Below are 22469 nucleotides of genomic sequence, written 5' to 3'. Positions count from 1 at the left end.
TGTTTCTGTAAGACGAAGACTCCCTAAGTATTATTCATGGAAAAGTTGTTCAAACCATAATTTTAATTTTCTTAGTCAAATCAGAAGCTATGTAAAAAAGAAAAATGATGGTGTAAGGTAAATTGGAAATTATGTCTGCATTCTAATCTTGATAAAGCCCAACCTGCAGAGAAATTTTTTGAACCCAGTCAACAAGGAAAAGGCCTCCACCAGAAGCAAGCCCTTAATAAAAGATAATTCAAACTGGGAAGAAATTCTATAAATGTACTGAATTTGATAGTGTTTTTCTAGAAAATCAACCTTATTGCCCATCAAAGAATTCACACTGGAGAGAAGCCTTATGAATGCTGTGAATTTGCAAAAACCACCAGCCAGAAGATAGCCCTCATAGCACACCTGAGAACTCATTCAGGAGAGAAATTCTATGAATGCAGTGTATGGGAAAACCTTTTTCCAGAAGGCACCCCTCATCCAAAATCAGAGAATTCATATAGGAGAGAGACACTATAAATGCAGTGACTGTGAGAAAGCAGTCAATAGGAAATTCACTCTCATTTAATATCAGAGGATTCATATAGGGGAGAAAAATTATGAATGTAATGAATGTGGAAAACTTTTCAGTGTGAAATCAACTCTCATTGTGTATCATAGAACTCATACAGATGAGAGAGGCCCTATGATGACTGGGAAAGACTTCAGTGGGAAGACACCTCTCACTAAACATCAGAGAAGTCACACAGGACATAAAACCTAAAGTCTACAAATAAATTTTCAGGTGGAATAACTATACTTTAGTTATACATTGTTACACTCTGTGCATCAAAGAATTCATTGAAAGTAATCATGTAAATCCAGTGAATATCAGAAAGCCTTCAGATATTGCTCAGCCTTCATTTGATTTAAGAAACCTCAATGTTGTAATATTTAAAGAATGTAATAAACATAAATTTCATTTATGAGTTGTAATATATTGTTCATCAAAGAATCTATGAAGGGACAAAACTATGAATATAGTGAAATTTTGGAAAGAAAATCTCATTTTATATCAGAGCTCTTATGTTCAGGAGATGCTATCAATTTCATAAGTTGAAGAGCCCAGTTTTCCTAGGTACTGTGAGGAAAATCATGTGTCAGATACCTCATTATACATTTTATAGAAAAGACCACAGGTTTATTATTATATAAACACTCAATTATATACATATTCTTTGTGAATATGTTATAAACCTTTGAAAGTATAAATATTCCAGGAAGACTATAAAAACAATCCTTGCTTGGTTGATCTGACCGATTAATTTGTAATAGAGAATCTCTAAATGAACCAGGTATGGTGCATGCCTGCAGGAGGATCAAAAGTTCAATATCAGGAGCTGGGGTTGTAGCTCAGTGGTAGAGCACTTGCTTGGCATGGGTGAGACACTGGGTTCAATTCTCAGCACCACATATAAATAAATAAAATAAATAAAGGTCTATCAGCAACTAATATATATATATATATATATATATATATATATATATATATATATGAAGTTCAAGGTCATATATATGAATATATATATGTATATATATATGTATATATGAATGAATATATATGAAGTTCAAGGTCAGCTTTAGCAATTTAGCCAGACTATCAAAATGAAAAAAGGGCAGGGGATGTGACTCAGGGGTAGAGTGCTCCTGGGTTCAATCCCCAGTACCAAAAACCAAAAAAAGCAAGAATCTTTAAATAAATTAGTTTGAAAGGGGATGAGGTAGCAGGATCCCCGAACAAAAGGGACTCAAAAAGGAGCAATTACCCATGGATTTTATCTGTCAAAAAAAAGTACAAAAGTGTAAATATCTTATGGGGAAAGGTTATACCCTTCTGGGATGCCTTTCTTAGGAAAAGTCATTATATTCTATTTTAAGTAATTTAATGATGGAGTAATAGGAGATTCAGATTTATAGGAAAGATTCTATGAGAGCAATATTTTTTTCATTTTCTTTTTTTGCATAGTATTTAGGATTGAACCCACAGGTGCTCTACCACTGAGATACATCCCTCTATCCCTTTTCTTTCTTTTTTTTTTTTTTTAGAGACAGGGTCACACTAAGTTCCCCAGGCTGGCCTCAAACTTGTGATCCTCCTTCCTCAGTCTTCAGAGAAGCTGGGATTACAGGCATGTGCCACCAAAGCCCAGCAGTATTAATTGAAATGAAAATTATTAGCCAGTTGAATATCCAATGATAGGTGATTGAGTATTGATACATTCTTAAGTTTGAATAATATGCTGCCATTAATGCATTCATATATTAAGAATTTTAGAAAATGTTCAGGATTACAGAACTGTACTTTATGATCTGTGTTGTAAAATGACATTTGGGAATGATATGCACTATTTGATTTCAGTGTATCTTGGTTGTGTGAATGTAGGCAAATTTAAAAATTATATACATTTATATTGCATTTATGTCTTTTGTGTATGTGTATGTGTTTATCACATATGTGGAGAGAGGCACAGAAAAATAAGAAAAATGCATTCCAATATTAACAGTGGTTAATTTGGATATTAGAATTGCTGATTTTTATATAATTATTTTAAATATATTTTGCTTAGTTTTCTGATTTTGCTTTCTCATGTTTTCCTATCCAGAACTCTTTTTAATACATGACTATTCTGCTACTTTCTGTTCTGCTCATATCATCTTACTTTGACATATCTGCACATATTTACATATTTATTACTTTCCCATGTGGTCATCTGTTTGATTTCAATGTTAAAATATCATACACCTTTGAGAATGGATATCTCACAATTTTAACATGTAGAGTGATTTTTCCAATGAGAATTATAATATCTTCATACTTTCTTTTACACTTTTTCCTCACCAAATCCCATGACCAAAATCATAAGCCACCATATTTTATAGATGGGAAGCCCTGCAGTGAGTGATTCAAGGTCCCATAGGTAATAAGAACAAACCAATGCAAACCCAAATTCCCATATGAAAAGGCAAAGCCCTTTTCATTCTGCTCTTGGTGATTGCCACTGGATACTCATTTTCTTTTTCCTCTTTTATCCCTACTTTTTCTCATTAATTCTCAAAATGCACTATGGTTAGTATCTCTTAATATTGACTGTTTATGAAAGTAAAGGCTGTTCATTTTATAAAAACTACATTGTGTAATGGTGCTGCCATGAGAATCAGGAATGAATTCCTCTGATTCTCATGGCTACACTATTCAGTAAGGAGGGTAATGACAGACCACACACATCTCCAACCACACACAAATCTTAATATTTTATAGATGAAACAAAATCATAGTATTTCTACTTAAAACTTGATGTAAGCAGTATAGCAAGGCTCAATGAAAGTTTTTTGTGGTTTTTACAATGTTCATCCCTCTAGACCTTACCCAATAGAAGAAAGGAGGGGACATCCTATCTGTTTATTTAATCTCTTCATTTTTATTTTGAGTTTAAACATTTAAAAAGAAAGTAATGGTCAGGCTGGGATTGTAGGTTAGTGGTACAGTACTTGCCCAGCACATGTGAGGCACAGGGTTCGATCCTCAGCACCACATAAAAATAAATAAGAAATAAAGGTATGAAATTTGTTAAAAAAAAAAAAGAAAGTAATGGGGCTAAGGGATATAATTTGGTGGTAGAACTTATGTGAGACCCTGAGTTCAATCCTCAGCTCCAAGCTAAAAAGTAACGAGCAGACTTTCATTTCCATGTATACTGTAGTTAGTCTTGCCAGGCCAGCAATTATGCTGCAACAATTGGCACAGGGGTGGGGGGAGAAGTTGAAAACATATTTAAAAGTCATAGAGCTGAAGAAACAATGAGGTCTAGATGAAATAAAATCTGAGAAAGCGAAGTGCTTTTACATATGGTACTGGGGATTGAACCCTGGGATGCCATGCCATTGAGCTAAATTCCCAGCCATTTTTATTTTATTTTGAAACAGGGTCTCACTGTAAGCTGCCCAGGCTGAAATTGAACTTTTAATCCTCCTGCCTCAGCTTGCAGAATCACTGGTATTACAGGAGTGTGCCACCATGTCCAGCTGCAGTAGTTTTTCTAGATCAGCTGACAAGTGCTTTCCATTATCTTATCTGGGAGCATTGGCTGATTCTTGGTGTGCTGAGGATAGGGTTTGGCTCAGGCTAATGAACGGTACAGGTGGAAAGAAATTCACAAGTGATTCCAGAAGTTATATAAGTCTAGAAGATCTCTGAGCACGTCTTTTTTTTTTTTTTTTTTTTTTTTGGTCCATAGAACATTTACTGAATTTGTGATGGTATTAGAGGCTTAGAAGCTGAGTCAGAAAGGTAAAGTGAAACCTGCAGTTCCACTGTATTTGGAAACAGTCCAAATAAAAGAAGGGGCCTGCTACAGTCATAGTGAAATAGGATAAGAACTTAGCTCAAAACCAATGATGGGGAGAGCTAAAACTCAAGCAGTCTTCCAAGTCTGAGGAGACAGAACCAACAGGCTCTCAAGAAAAAATTCAGAAGAAAAATCCTGAGGAACAGTGATGAACAAGAGCTGGGTTGTCATTCATATATATATATATATTCATATATATATTCATATATATATTCATATATATTCATATATATATTCATATATATATTCATATATATATATATATTCATATATATATATATTCATTGGATGGAATTTTCCCCTGAATTTCTTGTTCTGCAATAAAAGGCCACTCCCTGGCGTGCTCTCTCTCTCTCTCCTGCTAGCCCTGAGTAAGCCTTGCTGCCCTACGGGTTGGTTCGAGGTAAGAGCCGTCTTGGACCTGAAAAAGGTAGTTGAGTCTGTGTGTTTTATTTTGATCTCACTAGTTAACTTCTATGACAGGAACCTCTTTAATGAAACCAGCATGCTGGTCACCTGGTGGAAACCAAGGCCTCACACATGCCAGGAAAAAACTTTGCTACTGAGCTACACCCCAGACCACCTCTATATTTTTTAAATACACAATGTCTGACAAAAACAGACAAAAGTATTACTAGGTATTAGAAAAGGCAGGGAAATGCAACTAAGAAAATTAACAACAGTTGCAGTAGTTGAAATCATAAGAATGAATGATCTCAAAGGACCCCTCTTTCTTCTGTAATCCCCTGCAACCTGTAAATGTAATAAAATATTTCTTCTCTGCTTATATTTTATTATAATGGCCAAAGGGCAATTATCTGAGTGAGCTTAATCTTTTCACACAAACCTTTTCTTTAAAGCAAAGTTTTCTCTAGCTGGTTGGCAAAAGGAAATCAGAGATTGGAGGGATTCAACACATGGGATATTTTCTATTATTGAAATGGAGAAATCTCACGGCAAAGAACTGTAGTGGCGCTCCGGGATCTGAGAGTATCTTCTGGCTGAGGCAGCCAGGAAATGAGGACCACAGTCCTAACAGCCATAAGGAACAGAATTTAGCTAACAACCTGCATGCACTTAGAAATAGATTCTTCCCCATATACCTTCAGATACCAGCCCAACCCGGCCAACATCTTGATTTTCCCCTTGTGGGACAGAACTCAGCTATACCAATCTGAACTTCTGACCTACAAAACTGTTGAGTTAATAAATAGATATTGTTTTAGGCCACTAAGTTTGCAATTTGTTTTGGCAGCAATAGAAAACTAATTAGGCAAATTTAGATGGTTTTGATTCTGAAATTACAAAGCACTTTAAATGCCATGCTAAGGGCAAAAATAAAGCAAAATGGGTAAAAGATGGAGGATTTAAAAATATTTGGAATATCTAAAAATGCATGAAGTATGTATGCTACAACTAAAAAATACAGTAGCCAAAATCTTACTGTATGGGTTTTAATACCACATTGGACACAACAGAAAATAGGATTCATGAATTTGAAGACAGATCAATAGATTGATTTCAGAGGAAAATGCAAATACAGACTATGAGAGGCATTTGTGACACAGCTAAAAAGTAAGGCATATATAATTGGGATCCCAGAAGAGAAATATTAAAGACAGAATAATAATTGAGAGAATATTTTTGAAAAGCCAGTGAAAGATATCAAGCTAAGGAATAAAAAAGCTCTGAGAATCCCAAGCATGAATCATAACACCTCAAATTTAATTTCCATTTATGATGGAGTAATGAGGTCCAAGTTACCCACCTCCTATAAACAACTAGAAATAGTAGATGATAATATTTGAGGTAAGTTTCTGTATATCAAACAAAAGCAACACAGTATTATAAAACTGAAAAAAGGAATACAAATGATGTGAGTCCCACACTTGCCCTGGTTTTATGCCTGGAAGCTCTTTGTAAAATGAGATGGGTGGGGGAGCACTCCCTAGAAGAGCGTGGTGGTCAGAGTTGAGGAAAAAGATTAGTGTTTGGGAAGGCTGAGACAGCTGGAAATTTCAGGGCACTGTACTGCAAAGAAGGGAGTTGTTGACAAGAAGGAGCAATAGAAAGGTGCATGGGAGATCCTTGAGTTTGTTGTTGAATATTTAGCTAAGTATGTGAAAAGTGAAACTTCTCAAGGCCAGGAAAAGAGCAATTGGGGAACTATAACTGAACAGTTTCTAGAGGTCATATGGGGTTGGAGTGTGTGCCAGAGTGGAGAATTCTTGTTAATCATCCCAGGCCATCAATGGAGACCCTAGAGGGAATTATGTCTTAGTAATGGGGATACTGAGCTCTGGAGTGAAGGCAACCATAAACCTAGCCTAATAATGCTAAAATTAAGGCTTGAAGGAATGAAATTGATTCACAAGTATCATAACTCCTTATTAGAATGAAGTCCAGTACTCCTTAAAAATATAAAATTCAACAATGCATTCAACAATGTAAATTTATTATGTCTGTCATTCAGATACTAAAGAATGAAGATATGAGAAAATGTATTGCATATCTAAGAAGTAAAAACAGATGATAGAAACAGATCAAGAGTTATGTTTTGGATCTTTAGTGTCCCCCAAGGGCCCATATGTTAAAGCCTTGGTCATCACCTGTGGAGGTGGAGAAATCTTAGGGAGGTGGAACATAGTGAAAGTGAGGTCACTAGGGGAGTAAACTTGAAGAGGCTCTTGGGACCCCCGTTCCTATCCTATCTTTCCTCTGCTTCCCTGACACCCTGTCATAAGCAGGCCTTCTCCACCACACACCGTTGCCATGATGTACTATGCCACTACAGACCCAAAGTGATGGGGCCAAGTAACTATGGACTGAAAATGAGCCAAATTAAATTTTTCCTCCTTTAAGTTTATTTTCTAAGATATTTTATCACAACAATGGAAAGCTAACAACACATCAAGAAATGACAAATATTAGAAATGTTTATTGTCATCAAAAATGGTACAATAAAGAACTCTTAAAACACTACCTCTTCATAAAATTAATGAAAAGACTATAATGGAGTCCACTTCATGCTTTGAATATAACCCTGGTTGCTCTACCAGTGGTGGCTTATTTTAAAATTGACATGATTTTTTCTTCTCTCTCTCCCTGTCCCTAACTGTGGGAGAAGCAAGATTAACCTTCCAATTCTAGGCCTTTGGCTTACTGACCATAGGAATGAAGAAATCCAGACTTTGGGGCTGGCACCTGTGAATCTAAGAAATGGCTCTATCTCAAGGATACAAATGAATTATGATTCCTGACAGGACATAGCCTTTATATTTCCTCCTTAAAAGTCCACGGTCTCCCTCTGGCAGTTAGAACCACAGGCTCTGGGAAAGGAGTCCCCTGTTTTTCTCCTTTGCTAACAAAGCAATAATACTTCTTTTTTTCTTTTCCTCCAAACCGTGTCCATGTAATTGGGTTGACCTTGGGAATAGACTGAGCACCTGGTATCAAAACTAGCAACTTTTTGACCCTCTAGGAATAAAACAAATAGCTTGTAGCAACTCAAGAAGCATGTATTCAAGGAAAAAAAAACCCTGAATCTCAGTAAAAACAGCAAACTTTGTGACATTTTAACTTACCAGAGTCCCATCCCATGCTCCCTAACTCAGAAGTCATTTAGAAAATGATAATCTGAATTCACAGTATCAATAACAGAGGGAGCAAAATAGACCTCATTTGTAAAGAATTATCCTTAAGAATCTGTCTACTGGCTTCATGGAAGACTCACTACAAAAGTTTATCTTTACCTATTTCAGAAATTTCCAAATGCAAAAATCACTTAACTACAGTGCAGAGCATTTGTTTAAAATATTTACAGGCAAATGTTTTATTCCCTGTTACCTGAGGAAATAGATGACAGTTGAAGAAAACAATATTCTGATAAAATGCTTGGGAAGAAAACCTTCTGAATTAAACACTTTGGGAAATTGATTTTCAAAAACTCCTAAGTATTGCCAGGAAACTAGAATGCCAAGGACATGCTCAGTGGAGTGTTCATGCTCTGGAAGGCACTAATTTCTTACTTTTGGCTGACCTTGGGGTTCTTCTGACCTTTGAGTTCTGCACAAGCAGGATGTCAAGGCTAGGACAGAGTTGTAAACTGCCTGGGTACATGGTGAAGGTGTGCCCCAAAACAGAGAGCCACTCTGCAAAGACAGATTTTTGGTTTCAAGCATTAAGTAAATCTTTATCCAATAGAACACTGCTAGGCTAACTGAACAGAGATGTCAGCAACTGCACACAACAAAGAAAACCTATGTCAAAAATTAGTTCAGAAGCCCAGCATAGTGACACATGCCTGTAATCCCAGCAATTTGGGAGGCTGAGGCAGGAAGATTGCAAATTCAAAGGTAGCCGCAGAAACTTAGCAATATTCTAAGCAACTTAGTGAGACCTTGTCTCAAAATTAAAAATAAAAAGGGTTGGGGATGTAGTTCACTGATAAAGTACTCCTGGGTTCAATTCCTAGTACAAAAAAATTATTTTAGAAAAGTTACTAAACAACCACTATAAGAAAAAGCAAGCCCTTAATTAAGGGGAGAATTTTATTTCCAGAGTTGCTACATTATAATAGTGTAAAACTGTTTTAACATTTATATTTCAACTTAATTAAATATATCAGTAGAATAAAGAAAAAAGCCAGGCATGATGATACATGCCTGTAAATCCAGCTACCCAGGAGGCTGAGGTAGGAGAATCACAAGTTCAAGGCCATCCTCAGCAATATAGTGAGCCTCTGTTTAAAATACAAAAAAAAAAAAAAGTCAGGGCTGGGGGTGTGGCCAGTGGTAGAGCACCCTGGGTTCAATCTCCAGTACTACAAAATAAATAATAGATAGATAGATAGACAGACATGACCATTTCAATGGATACAGGAAAATTATTTGGCAAAATTAGTGTACATTCATGGGGAAAAAAATCCCTTTCAGTAAACAGGGAATAAAAGAGAACTTCCTTAGTCTGTTAAAGGACATTTACAAAAAGCCACAGCCTATATCATATTAAATGTTGAAAACTTAAACACTTTCTCTCAAGCTCATTAATTTTTCTTCATCTGTGTCAATTTTGCTGACAAGCCTGGCATCCCTGAAAGTAAAATTGATGGGCTTCTAGTAAGATAGCTGTTTAATATTACCACTGGAAAAGATCAAGATTAAAAAAGCAGTAGTCTTAGGGCAATTGCCTCCTTTAAAAAATGAGGGTCCTTTTCTTAGTTTCCAGATCCTAGCCAATCTTCAGACCCAGAACCATTTGTAGCAAGATTTGCCCATGTTCTTCAAGGAAGGATTATACAACATTGTAGCAGGCATACATTTATAATGCTTACCCTCATTTTCCCCAAAGGAAACTATGACCATTTATTTGGGTGACTATACACTAGGCAAAATGGAATGCCCAGAAACTTTTAGACACAGCTTTCTGAGTTGGCACCTATATTAAGATGATCAAATGCCGCAGTCTGGCTGGGCACAATTCAGGAGCCACTTGTCAAAAGAAATGAACTTTATTTTTAGAACACACACACCAAACCACACAGCTCCTCAGGAAAAACCTTCAGAGAGCAACTGCCACCACAGGCTTCCCACAAGCCTCTCAACTTCCCCCACTCCTCCTGCTCTTGAGGCTGATTGGCTGGGTCTCATGGGCAGAGCCAAAAAAAAGTTCCCCAATGAGCAGCTCCATGGTCTGAAAGGGTGGGGAAACAGCCCAATGAGCATCACCACAGAGGAGCCAATCAGTTGGCAGCTAGAAGTTTGCTGGGGCTGCTGTGAGCCAATCATCAGCTGACAGCTGGAAGTTTGCTGGCAGCTGGAAGTTTGCTGGGGCCCCTTTCGGCTGTGGCTCTCAGCACTCAAAGCATTGTGGCCTCTTGTCAGAGTGGGGGTCTATTGGGTCCAGATAATAAATGGAATACAATGTAAACCTGACTCATAGTGGCCCACTGCATCTGCAAACCTTCCTAGTGATCATGTCTCCCTTCTCCAAGTGCATAATTGAAATTTACATACTTGGAGGTTGGATTCCTCTCCACCTGGTGTCCCTTATTCTATGCAGAAAGATCTTTCATAGTAGGGAGAGCCAATGGAAGTATCTTCCTCCTCCTTCCCCCACCAACCAAGAGTGTAAATTAAAAACAACATTTCACCCTAGGGGTGACAAGTATTAGTGCCACCATTAAATATCAAAAGGAAAAAAGGAATGGTGGTCCCTATATATTTAATTCACTATTCTGGCCACTTTAGAAACCAGCTAGTTCCTAGAGAATGACTGTAGACTACCACAAATTAAGGTAAGCTGCATTAGGATCTAGAGGTAACATATTCCTAGAAAAGCTTCTCAGGCCCATATAACAGTTGATACAGAAGGCTGCCAGCTCTGAGTGGATCCTAGAGTAGTAAATGCTCTGTAGCATATCCAGGCTGTTGTTTCTTAGATCGTATGTTCTGGCTGGCCCTATGGTGTTCAAGATGTGAGTGGTGGGAAAAGATGAAGTATGAGGATGCATCTCTGAGATTTTAGAGCAAGGCCATGGAATCTACAACAGAGAACTATGATACTTTTGAGAAACCACTCTCTGTTAGGTTCCATAAACCTCTTTTTAACATGCTTTTCTGGTCCACTTACTGAATAACACAAATTTGCAAATTTTCATTTTTACTGTGGTCTAGAACAAGAGTCCACTTTTATTTTATTTTTATTATTATTATTTTTTGGTACCAGGGATTGAATCCAAGGGCACTTAACATTGAATCTAAAGGCCATTTTAAATATTTTATTTACAGACAGGATCTTGCTGAATTGCTTCGGGCCTTGCTAAATTGCAGAGGCTGGCTTTGAATCCACGATCCTCCTGCCTCAGCTTCCTGAGCCACTAGGATTACAGGATTGTGCTACCATGCCTGGCAAGAATACACTTTTAAATAGGTCTGATCTATCATGCACACTATATCTTTAGCCTTATGACCTAGCATACTATTTGGTGCTTTATGTATCTATGGCAGATAAAAATGATGTGTGGAGCCTTTGGAAAATCCCTAAGTGTGAGTCACAGTACACCCAGTCAGCATTTTTTTAATTGGTAACAGGGATTGAACCCAAGGGCACTTAACCACTGAACCACATACCCAGTCCTTTTTAATTTTTTTTTGTCTTGAGACAGGATCTAACTAAGTTGCTTGGGACCTCTCTAAGTCGCTGAGGCTGGCCTCGAAATTGCAATCCTCCTGCCTCAGCCACCTGAGTCCCTGGGATTATAGGCATGCACCACCATGCCCAGCCCCATTATGATTTTGAAACAAAGCAATATCATATTCTGTAGATAACTATTCTTTAGAGGACATGTTTCTTTTTTCATTTTTAAAATTTGTTCTTTTTAGACATACATGACAGTAGAGTGTATTTTGACATACATACATGGAGTATAACTTATTCAAATTAGCATCCCATTCTTGTGGTTGTACATGATGTGGAGTTTCATTGGTTGTGTGTTCATATATGAACATAGGAAAGTTATGTCTGATTCATTCTACTTTCTTATTCTCATCCCCCTCCCTTCCCTTCATTCCCCTTTGTCTAATCCAATGAACTTCTATTCTTTCCTACCCCTCTTATTGTATGTTAGTAGCCATACATCAGAGAGAACATTCAGCCTTTCGTTTTGGGGGAATGGCTTATTTCACTTAACATGATAGTCTCCATTTACTCCATTTACTGGCAAATGCCATATTTTCATTTTTCCTTATGGCTGAATAATATTCCATTGTGTATATGTACCACACTTTATTTAGCCATTCATCTGTTGAAGGATACCTAGGTTGGTTCCATAGCTTGGCTATAATGAATTGAGCTGCTATAAACATTGATGTAGCTGCATCACTATAGTATGCTGATTTTAAGTCCTTTGAGTATAGACTAGTTCAAATGGTAGTTTCATTCCAAGTTTTCTGAGGACTCTCCATACTGCTTTCCATAGTGGTTGCACCAATTTGCAATCCTACCAGCAATGTATGAGTGAACCTTTTCCCCCACATCCTCAAAAACATTTATTATTAGTTGTATTCTTGATAATTACCATTCTGACTGGAGTGAAATGGAATCTCAGTATGGTTTTATTTTGCATTTATCTAATTGGTTGAGATTTTCATGTATTTGTTGACCATTTGTATTTCTTCTTATGTGAAGTGCCTGTTCATTTCCTTTGCCTATTTATTGATTGGGTTATTTTTGTGTGTGTATTTTTTGAGTTCTTTATATATATCCTGAAGATTAATGCTCTATCTGAGGTGCAGGTGGCAAAGATTTTCTCCCATTCTGTAGGCTTTCTCTTCATGTTATTGATTATTTGCTGTGAAGAAACTTTTCAGTTTGATTCTACCCCATTTATTGATTCATTTTTAAAAATATTTACTTTTTTTAGTTGTAGTTGGACACAATACCTTTAATTTATTTATATGTGGTGCTGAGGATCAAACCCAGGGCCTTGCATGTGCTAGGTGAGCTCTCTACCACTGAGCCACAACCCCAGCCCCCCATTTATTCTTTTTGTTGTTGTTGTTGTTGTTTTGTACCAGGAATTGAACCCAGGGGATTGAGCCACATCCCCAGCCTGCCTTTCTTTCTTTCTTTTTTTCTATCTTTATTTTGCTTATTAATTTTTATGTGGTGCTGATGATCGAACTCAGTGCCTCACATGTGTGAGGCAAGCACTCTGCCACTGAGCCACAACCCCAGTCCTCCATTTATTGATTCTTGATTTTACTTTGTGTGCTTTAGGATCTTGTTGAGGAAGTTGGTTCTTAAGCTGACATGATGGAGAGTTGGGCCTATATTTTTTTTATAGTAAGGTCAGGGTTAGAGGACATGTTTCTAGCTTGCTATTGATGCAGTATCTTTGTGCTTACCCAGTCCTTCCCTCAAAGTGAGTAACTCTAGAATTCTAATATCAAAGACAGAGAAGGGAAATTCCAAAGATAAGAGTATGTTTGAGACCCTGGTGATCCCAAAATAAAGGGCAATTAGAAACTCAAATAATGTTAAACTATTTTAAAAGAAACTTAGAAATAACTCATTTTATGGATTTGATCGTGTATTTTCTTCAACTTATTATGCAGTTAAAGTCCATGACTCATAACTCCTACATATGAATGACTTGTGGGTTTGCTTCTAACTTTTCATTTCCAACTGGAGATTTTTGATTGAATGTCACTCTGCATGAGAAATTGTACAAGCTCTAGATGGGCTTTAGTTTCTGACAGGTAATTATGGTAGTGACAAGGTACCTTAATTCAGTTATCTATTGATCTAATTCAAAGTGGGGCATTAGTCAGGTGTAGTGAAACATGCCTGTAATCCAAGCAATATGGGAAGCTGAGGCAGGAGGATTGTAAGTTCAAGGACAGTCTCTGTGACTTAGTGAGGCCCTCAGAAATTTATCAAGGCCCTGTCTCAAAATAAAAATAAAAAGGACTAGGGGATGTAGTTCAGTGGTAAAGCACCCCTGGGTTCAATTGCCAATACCAAAAGAAAAAAGAAACAAAGTGGGTTATTAATCTTTGTAAGATCCTGTCTAAGGGATTTGGGGATGTAGCTGAGTGGTAGAATGCTTTCCTAGCATGTATGAGGGCCTGGGTTCAATACCCAGCTCCATAAAAATAATAATAACAAATAAATAAAATATAAGATCCTGTCTATATTGACTTTCCTCTAATTGTTAGGTAAAGTCCTTCAGAGGTTCAAACTGAAAGCCTGTGTTTTTTTTTCAAGACCCATCATCACTGGTACAAGTTCTGCACTTAGCCACTGTGCACCTCCAAATTTGCCCCATGCCATTCACCAATCACTTAACTCCTTGTGAGAGAAAAGTTACTTGGTATATTGGACATGTTTCTCTTCACTTCTTTGTGTCAATGATCTTGCCACTCAAGTCCTACTGTCTTAACTTAGGGCTCTCTTATGGTAAAGAGCTAGCTACAACATGGCTGCTTACTTTGTTGCACTGCCAAGGTAAAGCTGCCTCCATATGCTAAGATAGCCTAAAATCTTAAATAATTTAAGATCATGGGTGTAACATCCTGTCATCTTTGCCATAATTTATTGATAAGAAACAGTGTCATTTCTGCCCACCTTCAGAGAGGGGATTATATAGGACATAAACCATTGAAGGTCACTGAGGATGTATCTGCCACAACTGTTGACAAAGGAAAAGAACAAAAGAGGAACTATGAGCATTTAGTAGTGCTCACAAATGTCATGGTGAAGAAAGGTTTCTTTAGAAGTCAATTTATAATTTTGTTTCATTGCTTTTGGTACATTTAGTGTTCACTACATCTCTCATCTGCAAAATTTGTTAGCTGAAGTTATGTCATAGGATTTGATGGTCATAGACTAAATGCAATGGACATGCATATATATATGTATATATAAATATATATATACATATTTATATATATGTATATTTATATATTCACATATAGATATAGTTTTATTAAATCATAGGATATCAATTGTCAGGATGTGAAATACAGTGCTGGATGTGGTGCTGAACACCTGTAATCCTATGGCTGGGGCAGGAAGAGGCTGAGGCAGGAGGATCTCAAGTTCAAAGCCAGCCTCAGTAACCTAGCAAGGCTGTAAGCAATTAAGCCTGTCTATATATAAAAAATTTTAAAGAATTGGGCTGGGGTTGTAGCTCAGTGGTAGAGTATTTGCCTAGTGTGAAGCACTGGGTTCAATCCTTAGCACCACATAAAAATAATAAATGAATAAGATAAAGGTATTGTGTTCATCTACAACAAAAAAAAAATTTAAGTGCTGGGGATGTGACTCAGTGGTTAAGCACTCCTGGTTCAACCCTTAGTAACAACAACAAAAAAAGAGCAAAATATAGACTCAATGCCAAAGATTCACATAATCACATGGAAAACAAATATGAAGCATGTATACATGTGTGAAAATGGGATGATTTTAAGAAGAGGATGTCATGTATTAAAGGTAAAACTGTATGGGAGAATGAGTGGGAAGAGAGAGTCACTAAGCATCCACAAGATTAAATTAAACAATGTATTTTGTTTGTAGTTTCCAGAGACTTTTTTTTTAAAGTAGAAATTAGGCTCCAACTTTTGGCGCACGCTTCATGGCCACCTGTGCCACCATGGATCTCACTGCCATCTACCAGAGCCTTTTGTCACTGAACCCTGACCTATCATCCGACCACAGAACTGAGTCCTCTGGATTCTGGAGCCTCAACCCATCTGGAGTAACTTCCCACCTGCCTGGCCGCTCCACTAGCCTAGTGAAGGTTCGTCGCTGTGGCTTGGTGCCTGTACCCACTGGCTTTGCATCCCTTGTGCCTGGCCTGGGCCCTGAGCAGTCGCCCTCACCCACTTCACCTACTGCTGCCCCTACTACTTTCTCCCTGAGACTGAGCTCTGTTGAACCTTCTCAGAGAGTAGGCACTGCTGCTATGGGGTGAAGTGCCATTTTGCTCATGGTCTGGGTGAGCTGCCCTAGACCACTCACCATCCCAAGTAAAAGATGGAACTCGCCACAAATTCTACCTCCAGAGCCACTTCCCCTGCGGCTTAGAATGAGACTTCATTCACAACCCTAAAGAGGACCTGGCGGCCCCTGGCCATGCCCATGTGCTGTGCCAGAGCATCAGCTTCTCTGGCTTGCCCTCTAGCCGCTGAACCTCTCTACCACCACCAGGCCTGGCAGGCCCTTCTCTGTCCTCATGTTACTTCTCACCCTACAGGTCCTCACCACCATCTTGGGATCTTCCACTTGCACCTTCTGCCTACTCTGCTACCCCTAGGACCCCTGTGGCTTAAAGGGACCCTACCCCAGCCTGTTGCCCCTGTAACTGAAGGGTCACTCCAGGCAGCATCTAGGGGCCCTTGGGTGCACATTTCTGCTTATTACCTGAGATCTGACCTGATGACTATGCCAGCAGCAGCAACAGCCTGGGGGATCTGACTCACCTGTCTTTGAGGCTGGGGTTTGGGGGCCACCTCAGCCACCTGCAGCCCCATGACTCCCTATCTTCAATCATACCTCTGTTTTTGAGTGAAAAGTACCTACATAGTATGCATCCCCTGGATCTTAAGGGGAGACACTTAGGCTGTGGGAACCTGGGGGACTACTAATTTAATCAAATGTCCCTCCCTCCACATTCCCTAATGCATTAATCCACTCCCCTGATGCCACACTGGGGCAGGTCCCCAGTGTGCAATCTCAGTGTTCATGGTGTTGGGGAACAGTGTTTTCTGGGGTATTTAAAAAGATGCAGCATATTTGAGGGAACTGGCAAGCACTCTCCCCTGCCCAGTTCTGTCTCCTGGAAGCCTTTGTGCTGGGAGTAGTAGGCCCCCATGGCCCCCTCCTATTTTTTTCCTAGAATCAAGGTTCAAGTGTTTGGTGACTGGAGCCTTCCTGAGGGAGAATTCTGGTGCTCAAATTTCCCTCCACAAGTAAGTAGCCAAAGTCTTCGCCAAATCCCTCCTCCCAAACCTGTGGGCCCTATATTTATGATGACTTTATGTATTCTAATAAGATTTTATAGTTTTTACATATATTGAGTCATCTGCTTCCTTTGTGTTTTTCTTCTTCTTTTTTGTAATATTGGAAATTATGGTTTAATTATTATAAGTATTCTATAATAATATATTAAGTAAGACATTGTTATCTTAAAAGTCTGTTTTGTGTTTTTTTAACTTTTTAAATACAAGGAATCTGCATGTAAATGAAAAAACTTAAAAAGGAGAAATCATTAATAATCTCCATACCCAAATGTTAACTTATTTAATAACTTGATGTATTTCCTCCCTGACTTTTACTCTATGTCTATCTTTATATACATATACACATACAATATAGTGTGTGTATATATATGTGTGTATATATACATATATATATATATATACATATATAAATGTATATATATGCATATATATACATACATACCCTGTATTGAATGTGTATATATACATACATACACACACACACACACATATATATATATGGATATGTATGGTATACATCCACATTATAAAATTTCTGTCACCCAGAATCACAATATAACGGTGCATATCCTTCTATGTTTTCACAATATAAACCATATAATTTTATAATCTCCTTTTTCACCTAGTTTACCATGTAATTTTTTTGTTGTTGTTTGTTTGTTTGAGACAAGTTCTTGCTATATTGTCCAGTTGGCCTTGAAATCCTAAGCTAAAGAATCCTCCTGCCTCAGCCTACTGAGTAGTTGGAACTATATAGGTATGTGACACCATGCCCAGGGACATACCAAAATTTAATGGATCCTCTGTCATTGAATATTCAATTTAATTTTATTTTTTCACTACTTTAAATACTACTTCTGCTACAGAAGATACTCTGAAAAGTAAAATCGTTTACGTTCCCACTGTGAAATAATTATTCTTAAAAGATAGATATTAAAGTATAAGCACTGTTCCTAAGAAAAGTGTGTTAAAGACTACTGTATGCCTTTTCTGTAAGGCATATGCATTTCTGTACTGAAGAAGTTGATGAGTAAATAATATATACAAGGTCCTTTGTTTTAGCTCCTTTGTTTCAGGGATTTAGATGACTCATTTTCTCCTATCCTAGTTAAGGAAGTACTTTTTTATCTGTTTAAGAAATAACCTAGGATTTTGCCCCACATTTGATATTTTATGCTTTATAAAGTTCTTTTAACAATGTCATGCTCTACCCCACAATGAGCATGTGTTAACATTATAGTTGAGTGCTTATTTGTCACCTCAGCATCTTCTCCACAAAATGTTTGGTAATATGAAACATGATTTTTCTAATAATTTTTAACATGGGTTTCTTAGCTCTAAACTCGCAGGTTTTCCTCAACATAAGTACTTTGATAGGCAATGACATTTAATTCTTTCTGAAATCTTTTCCACATCAGTACTCTAAATTTCACCTCTTATGAATTCATTGATGAAGAATAGTGAAAATTGGTCACATTTGTTGTACACTTCCAGAATTATATTTTGTTCATTTTGTTAATTTAAATGAATGTTAAACAATATGTGAAGAGTTTCTGACATTCTTAAAATGAGGTGTTTCTACTATAGAACCCTAAAGAAAGAAATCAAAGAAGACCTTAGAAGATGGAAAGATCTACCTTGCTCTTGGATAGACAGAATTAATATTATCAAAATGACCATACTACCAAAAGCACTATACAGATTTAATGCAATTCTGATCAAAATCCCTTTGGCATTCCTCATAGAAAGAGAAAAAGCAATCGTGAAATTCATCTGGAAAAATAAGAGACCCAGAATAGCTAAAGCAATCCTTAGTGGGAAGAGTGAAGCAGGTGGCATCACTATACCAGATCTTAAACTATATTACAGAGCAGTACTAACAAAAACAGCATGGTATTAGCCTGAAAACAGAGTGGTAGACCAATGGTACAGAATAGAGGACACAGAGACTAACCCACAAAATTACAATTATCTTATATTAGACAAAGGTGCCGAAAACATGCATTGGAGAAAAGACAGCCTCTTCAACAAATGGTGCTGGGAAAACTGGAAATCCATATGCAACAAAATGAAATTAAACCCCTATCTCTCACCATGCACAAAACTTAACTCAAAATGGATCCAGGACCTAGGAATTAAACCAGAGGCTCTGCATCTAATAGAAGAAAAAGTAGGCCCTAATTATGTGGGATTAGTCTCCAATTTCCTTAATAAGACTCCTATAGTGCAAGAATTAAAACCAAGAATCAATAAATGGGATGGAATCAAACTAAAAAGTTTCTTCTCAGCAAAAGAAACAATCTTTGAGGTGAACAGACAGCCTACATCCTTAGAGCAAAGTTTTACCCCTCACACATCAGATAGAGCACTACTCTCTAGGGTATATAAAGAACTCAAAAATCTAAGCACCAAAAAAAAAAAAAATAACCCAATCAACAATTGGGCCAAGGACCTGAAAAGACACTTCTCAGAAGAGGATACACAATCAGTCAACAAATATATGAAAAATGTTCATCATCAGCAATTAGAGAAATGCAAATCAAAACTACTCTAGGATATCATCTCACTCCAGTCAGAATGGCAGCTATTATGAAGACAAACAACAAAAAGTGTTGGCAAGGATGTGGGGAAAAAGGTACACTCATATACTGCTGGTGGGACTGCAAATTGGTGCAGCCAATATGGAAAGTAGTATGGAGATTCCTTGGAAAACTGGGAATGGAACCACCATTTGACCCAATTATCCCTCTCCTCGGTTTATACCCAAAAGTCTTAAAAACAGCATACTACAGGGACACAGCCACATCAATGTTTATAGCAGCACAGTTCACAATAGCTAAACTGTGGAGCCAACCTAGATGCCCTTCAGTGGATGAATGGATTAAAAAATGTGCATATATACACAATGGAATTTTATTCAGCAATAAAAGAGAATAAAATCATGGCACTTGCAGGTAAATGGATGGCGTTGGAGAACATAATGCTAAGTGAAGTTAGCCCAATCCCAAGAAAACAAATGTTTTCTCTGATATAAGGAGGCTGACTCATAGTGGGGTAGGGAGAAGGAGCATAGGAGGAATAGATGAATTCTACATAGGGCAGAGGGGTGGGAGGGAAAGGGAGGGGGCAGAGGATTAGCGAGGATGGTGGAATGTGATAGACATCATCATCCAAAGTACATGTATGAAGACATGAATTGGTGTCAACATACTTTATATACAGAAATATGAAAAAATTGTGCTGTATACATGTAATAAGAATTGTAATACATTCCGCTGTCATTTATTTTTTTAAAAAAATTAATAATAAATAAAAATATGAGTTGTTTCTGAGCTATATGCCCAGCCCTCATTCTTTTTTTAATGTAGTTAGCTTTAAAATTTTTTTTAGTTGTAGATGGACACAATGCCTTTATTTTATTCATTTATTTTATGTGGTGCTGAGGATCAAACCTAGTGCCTCACATGTGCTAGGCAAGTGCTCTGCCATTGAGCTACAACCCCAGCCCCCTAACGTTCATTCTTAATGATTCCCCAGGATGAATTATTTGATGTACAGCATGAGTCACAACTACTAGTGAAATTATCTAACTTTTCAAGAATATTTGTACATTCTCTCTCCTGTGTGACTTACCTGATGTTTATTCAGGGTTGACTTCCTACTGAAGGCTTTCCCACAGTCTCTGTATTCAAAAGGTTTCTCACCCATGTGAGTTCTGTGATAGGCAAGGAGAATTGATTTCCACATGGAAGGCTTTCTCACATTCCCTACATTTGTAGGGTTTTCCTCCTGTATAAATCTCCTGACATCTAATGACAGTCGACTTCCTACTGATGTCTTTCCCAAAGTCACTGCATTCATAGAGTCTCTCTCCTATATGAATTCTCTGTTGTTTAATCAGTGGTGACTTCTCACAGAATATTCCCACATTCATTGCATTTATAGGGTTTCTCTCCTGTATGAATTCTCTAATAGACAATAGGGTTGCCTCTCACTGAAAGCTTTCCCACATCTTCTTCATTTGTAGGGTTTCCCTCCTGTATGATTTCAATGATGGCCAAACAGATGTGATTTTGCACTAACAGTCTTCCTATATGTGCTGCATTGATAGGGTTTTTCTTTTGTGTGAATTTTCTGATGAACAGAGAGGTGTGACTTTCTCTTGAAGTTTTTCCCACATCTACTGCACTCACAAGGTTTCTCTTTTCTGTTAGTTTTCTGATGTTTAATGGTGATGAGCTTCTCATCAAAGGTTTTCCTATACTTACTGCACTTAGGTTTCTCATCTGTGTGAGACATTTGATGTATAATGCTTGACTTAGCATGCTTGTCTAATATGTGTTCTTTCATGTCTAATAAGATGATAAGAACTCTTAAAGGCTTCTGCACATTCACCATATACAAATGGTCTCTTTCCCATGTGAGTTTGCTCATGTTTAATAAAAGTTGCCTTCTGGATAAAGGCTTTCCCACATCCACTGCATTCATAGGGTTTTTCTCCTGAATGAGTTCTCGGGTGTGCTGTGAGGGCTATCTTCTGACTGAAGGCTTTTGCAAACTCAAAGCATTCATAAAGTTTCTCTCCAGTGTGAATTCTTTTTTAAAAAAATTTTCTTAGTTATACATGGACACAATGTCTTTATTTTATTTATTTATTTTTATGTGGTACTGAGGATCAAACCCGGTGCCTCACAGGTGCAAGGCAAGTGCTCTGCCACTGAGCCACAATCCCAACCCCTCCAGTGTGAATTCTTTGATGGAAAATAAGGTTGGTTTTTCTGGATAAACACTCTACTATATTCAGTACATTCATAGAATTTCTCCCCAGTTTGAATTCTCTGACTTTTATTTTATTGCTTCTGGTGGGGGGCTTTTCCTTGTTGATTGGGTTCAACAGATTTGTCTGCAGGTTAGGATTTATCAAGATTAGAAGGGAGACATAATTTCCAATTTACCTTACATCTGTAATCTATCTTTCTTACAAAGCTTCTATTTTTAAATTTATTTTTTATTTGTTCTTTTTAGATATGCTTGACAGTAGCGTATATTTTAACATATTATACACAATTGGAGTATATCTTATTCTAATAAGGATCCCAGTTTTGTGGTTGTACATGATATGGAATTACACTGGTGGTGTATTTATATATGAACATAGGAAAGCTATGTCAGATTCATTTCACTGTCTCTCCTATTCCCATTTACCTCCCTTCCCTTCATTCCCCTTTTCTAATCCAATGAACTTCTACTCTTCCCCTCCCTCCTTTTTGTGTGTTAGCATCAGAGAGAACATTTGACTAAGACCATTTATATTATTTTTTTTTTTTGTGGTACTGGGGATTGAACCCAGGGCCTTGTGCATGTGAGGCAAGCACTCTACGAACTGAGCTATATATAGGGCTGGGGATCCAGCCCTATATTACGTTTTAAACATCTTCTCCATGAATATTTAGGGTATCTTTGTGTTATAGAAACAAAGAATTTGCTTAGATAAATGATTTTTCTCTATGTTCTGCATTCTTGAACATTTTCATCTTTCAGTGTTTCCTGGTCTATGAATGCAGCTTGC

General features: G+C 37.5%; 2 protein-coding genes and 1 pseudogene across 5 annotated transcripts in view; 2 read left to right on the top strand and 1 right to left on the bottom strand.

Annotated features, from left to right (window-relative positions):
• Krabd4 (KRAB domain containing 4) overlaps positions 1 to 22469 on the top strand; it is a 55015-nt gene that overhangs the window by 15368 nt on the left and 17178 nt on the right. The window lies entirely within an intron of this gene.
• Positions 123 to 19332, top strand: LOC144371762 (mRNA decay activator protein ZFP36 pseudogene; annotated as a pseudogene).
• On the bottom strand, positions 20495 to 22343 carry Znf674 (zinc finger protein 674). Its single transcript, XM_078034153.1, is given in 6 exon segments — positions 20495 to 20641; positions 20643 to 20820; positions 20822 to 20881; positions 20883 to 21224; positions 21226 to 21495; positions 22324 to 22343. Coding segments are annotated over 6 exon segments (1017 nt in total).

The sequence above is a fragment of the Ictidomys tridecemlineatus genome, chromosome X (assembly GCF_052094955.1).
Source record: "Ictidomys tridecemlineatus isolate mIctTri1 chromosome X, mIctTri1.hap1, whole genome shotgun sequence".
NCBI lineage: Eukaryota > Metazoa > Chordata > Mammalia > Rodentia > Sciuridae > Ictidomys > Ictidomys tridecemlineatus.
The sequence above is the reverse complement of the archived record's forward strand: the minus strand, read 5'-3'. Positions and strand labels throughout refer to the sequence as shown.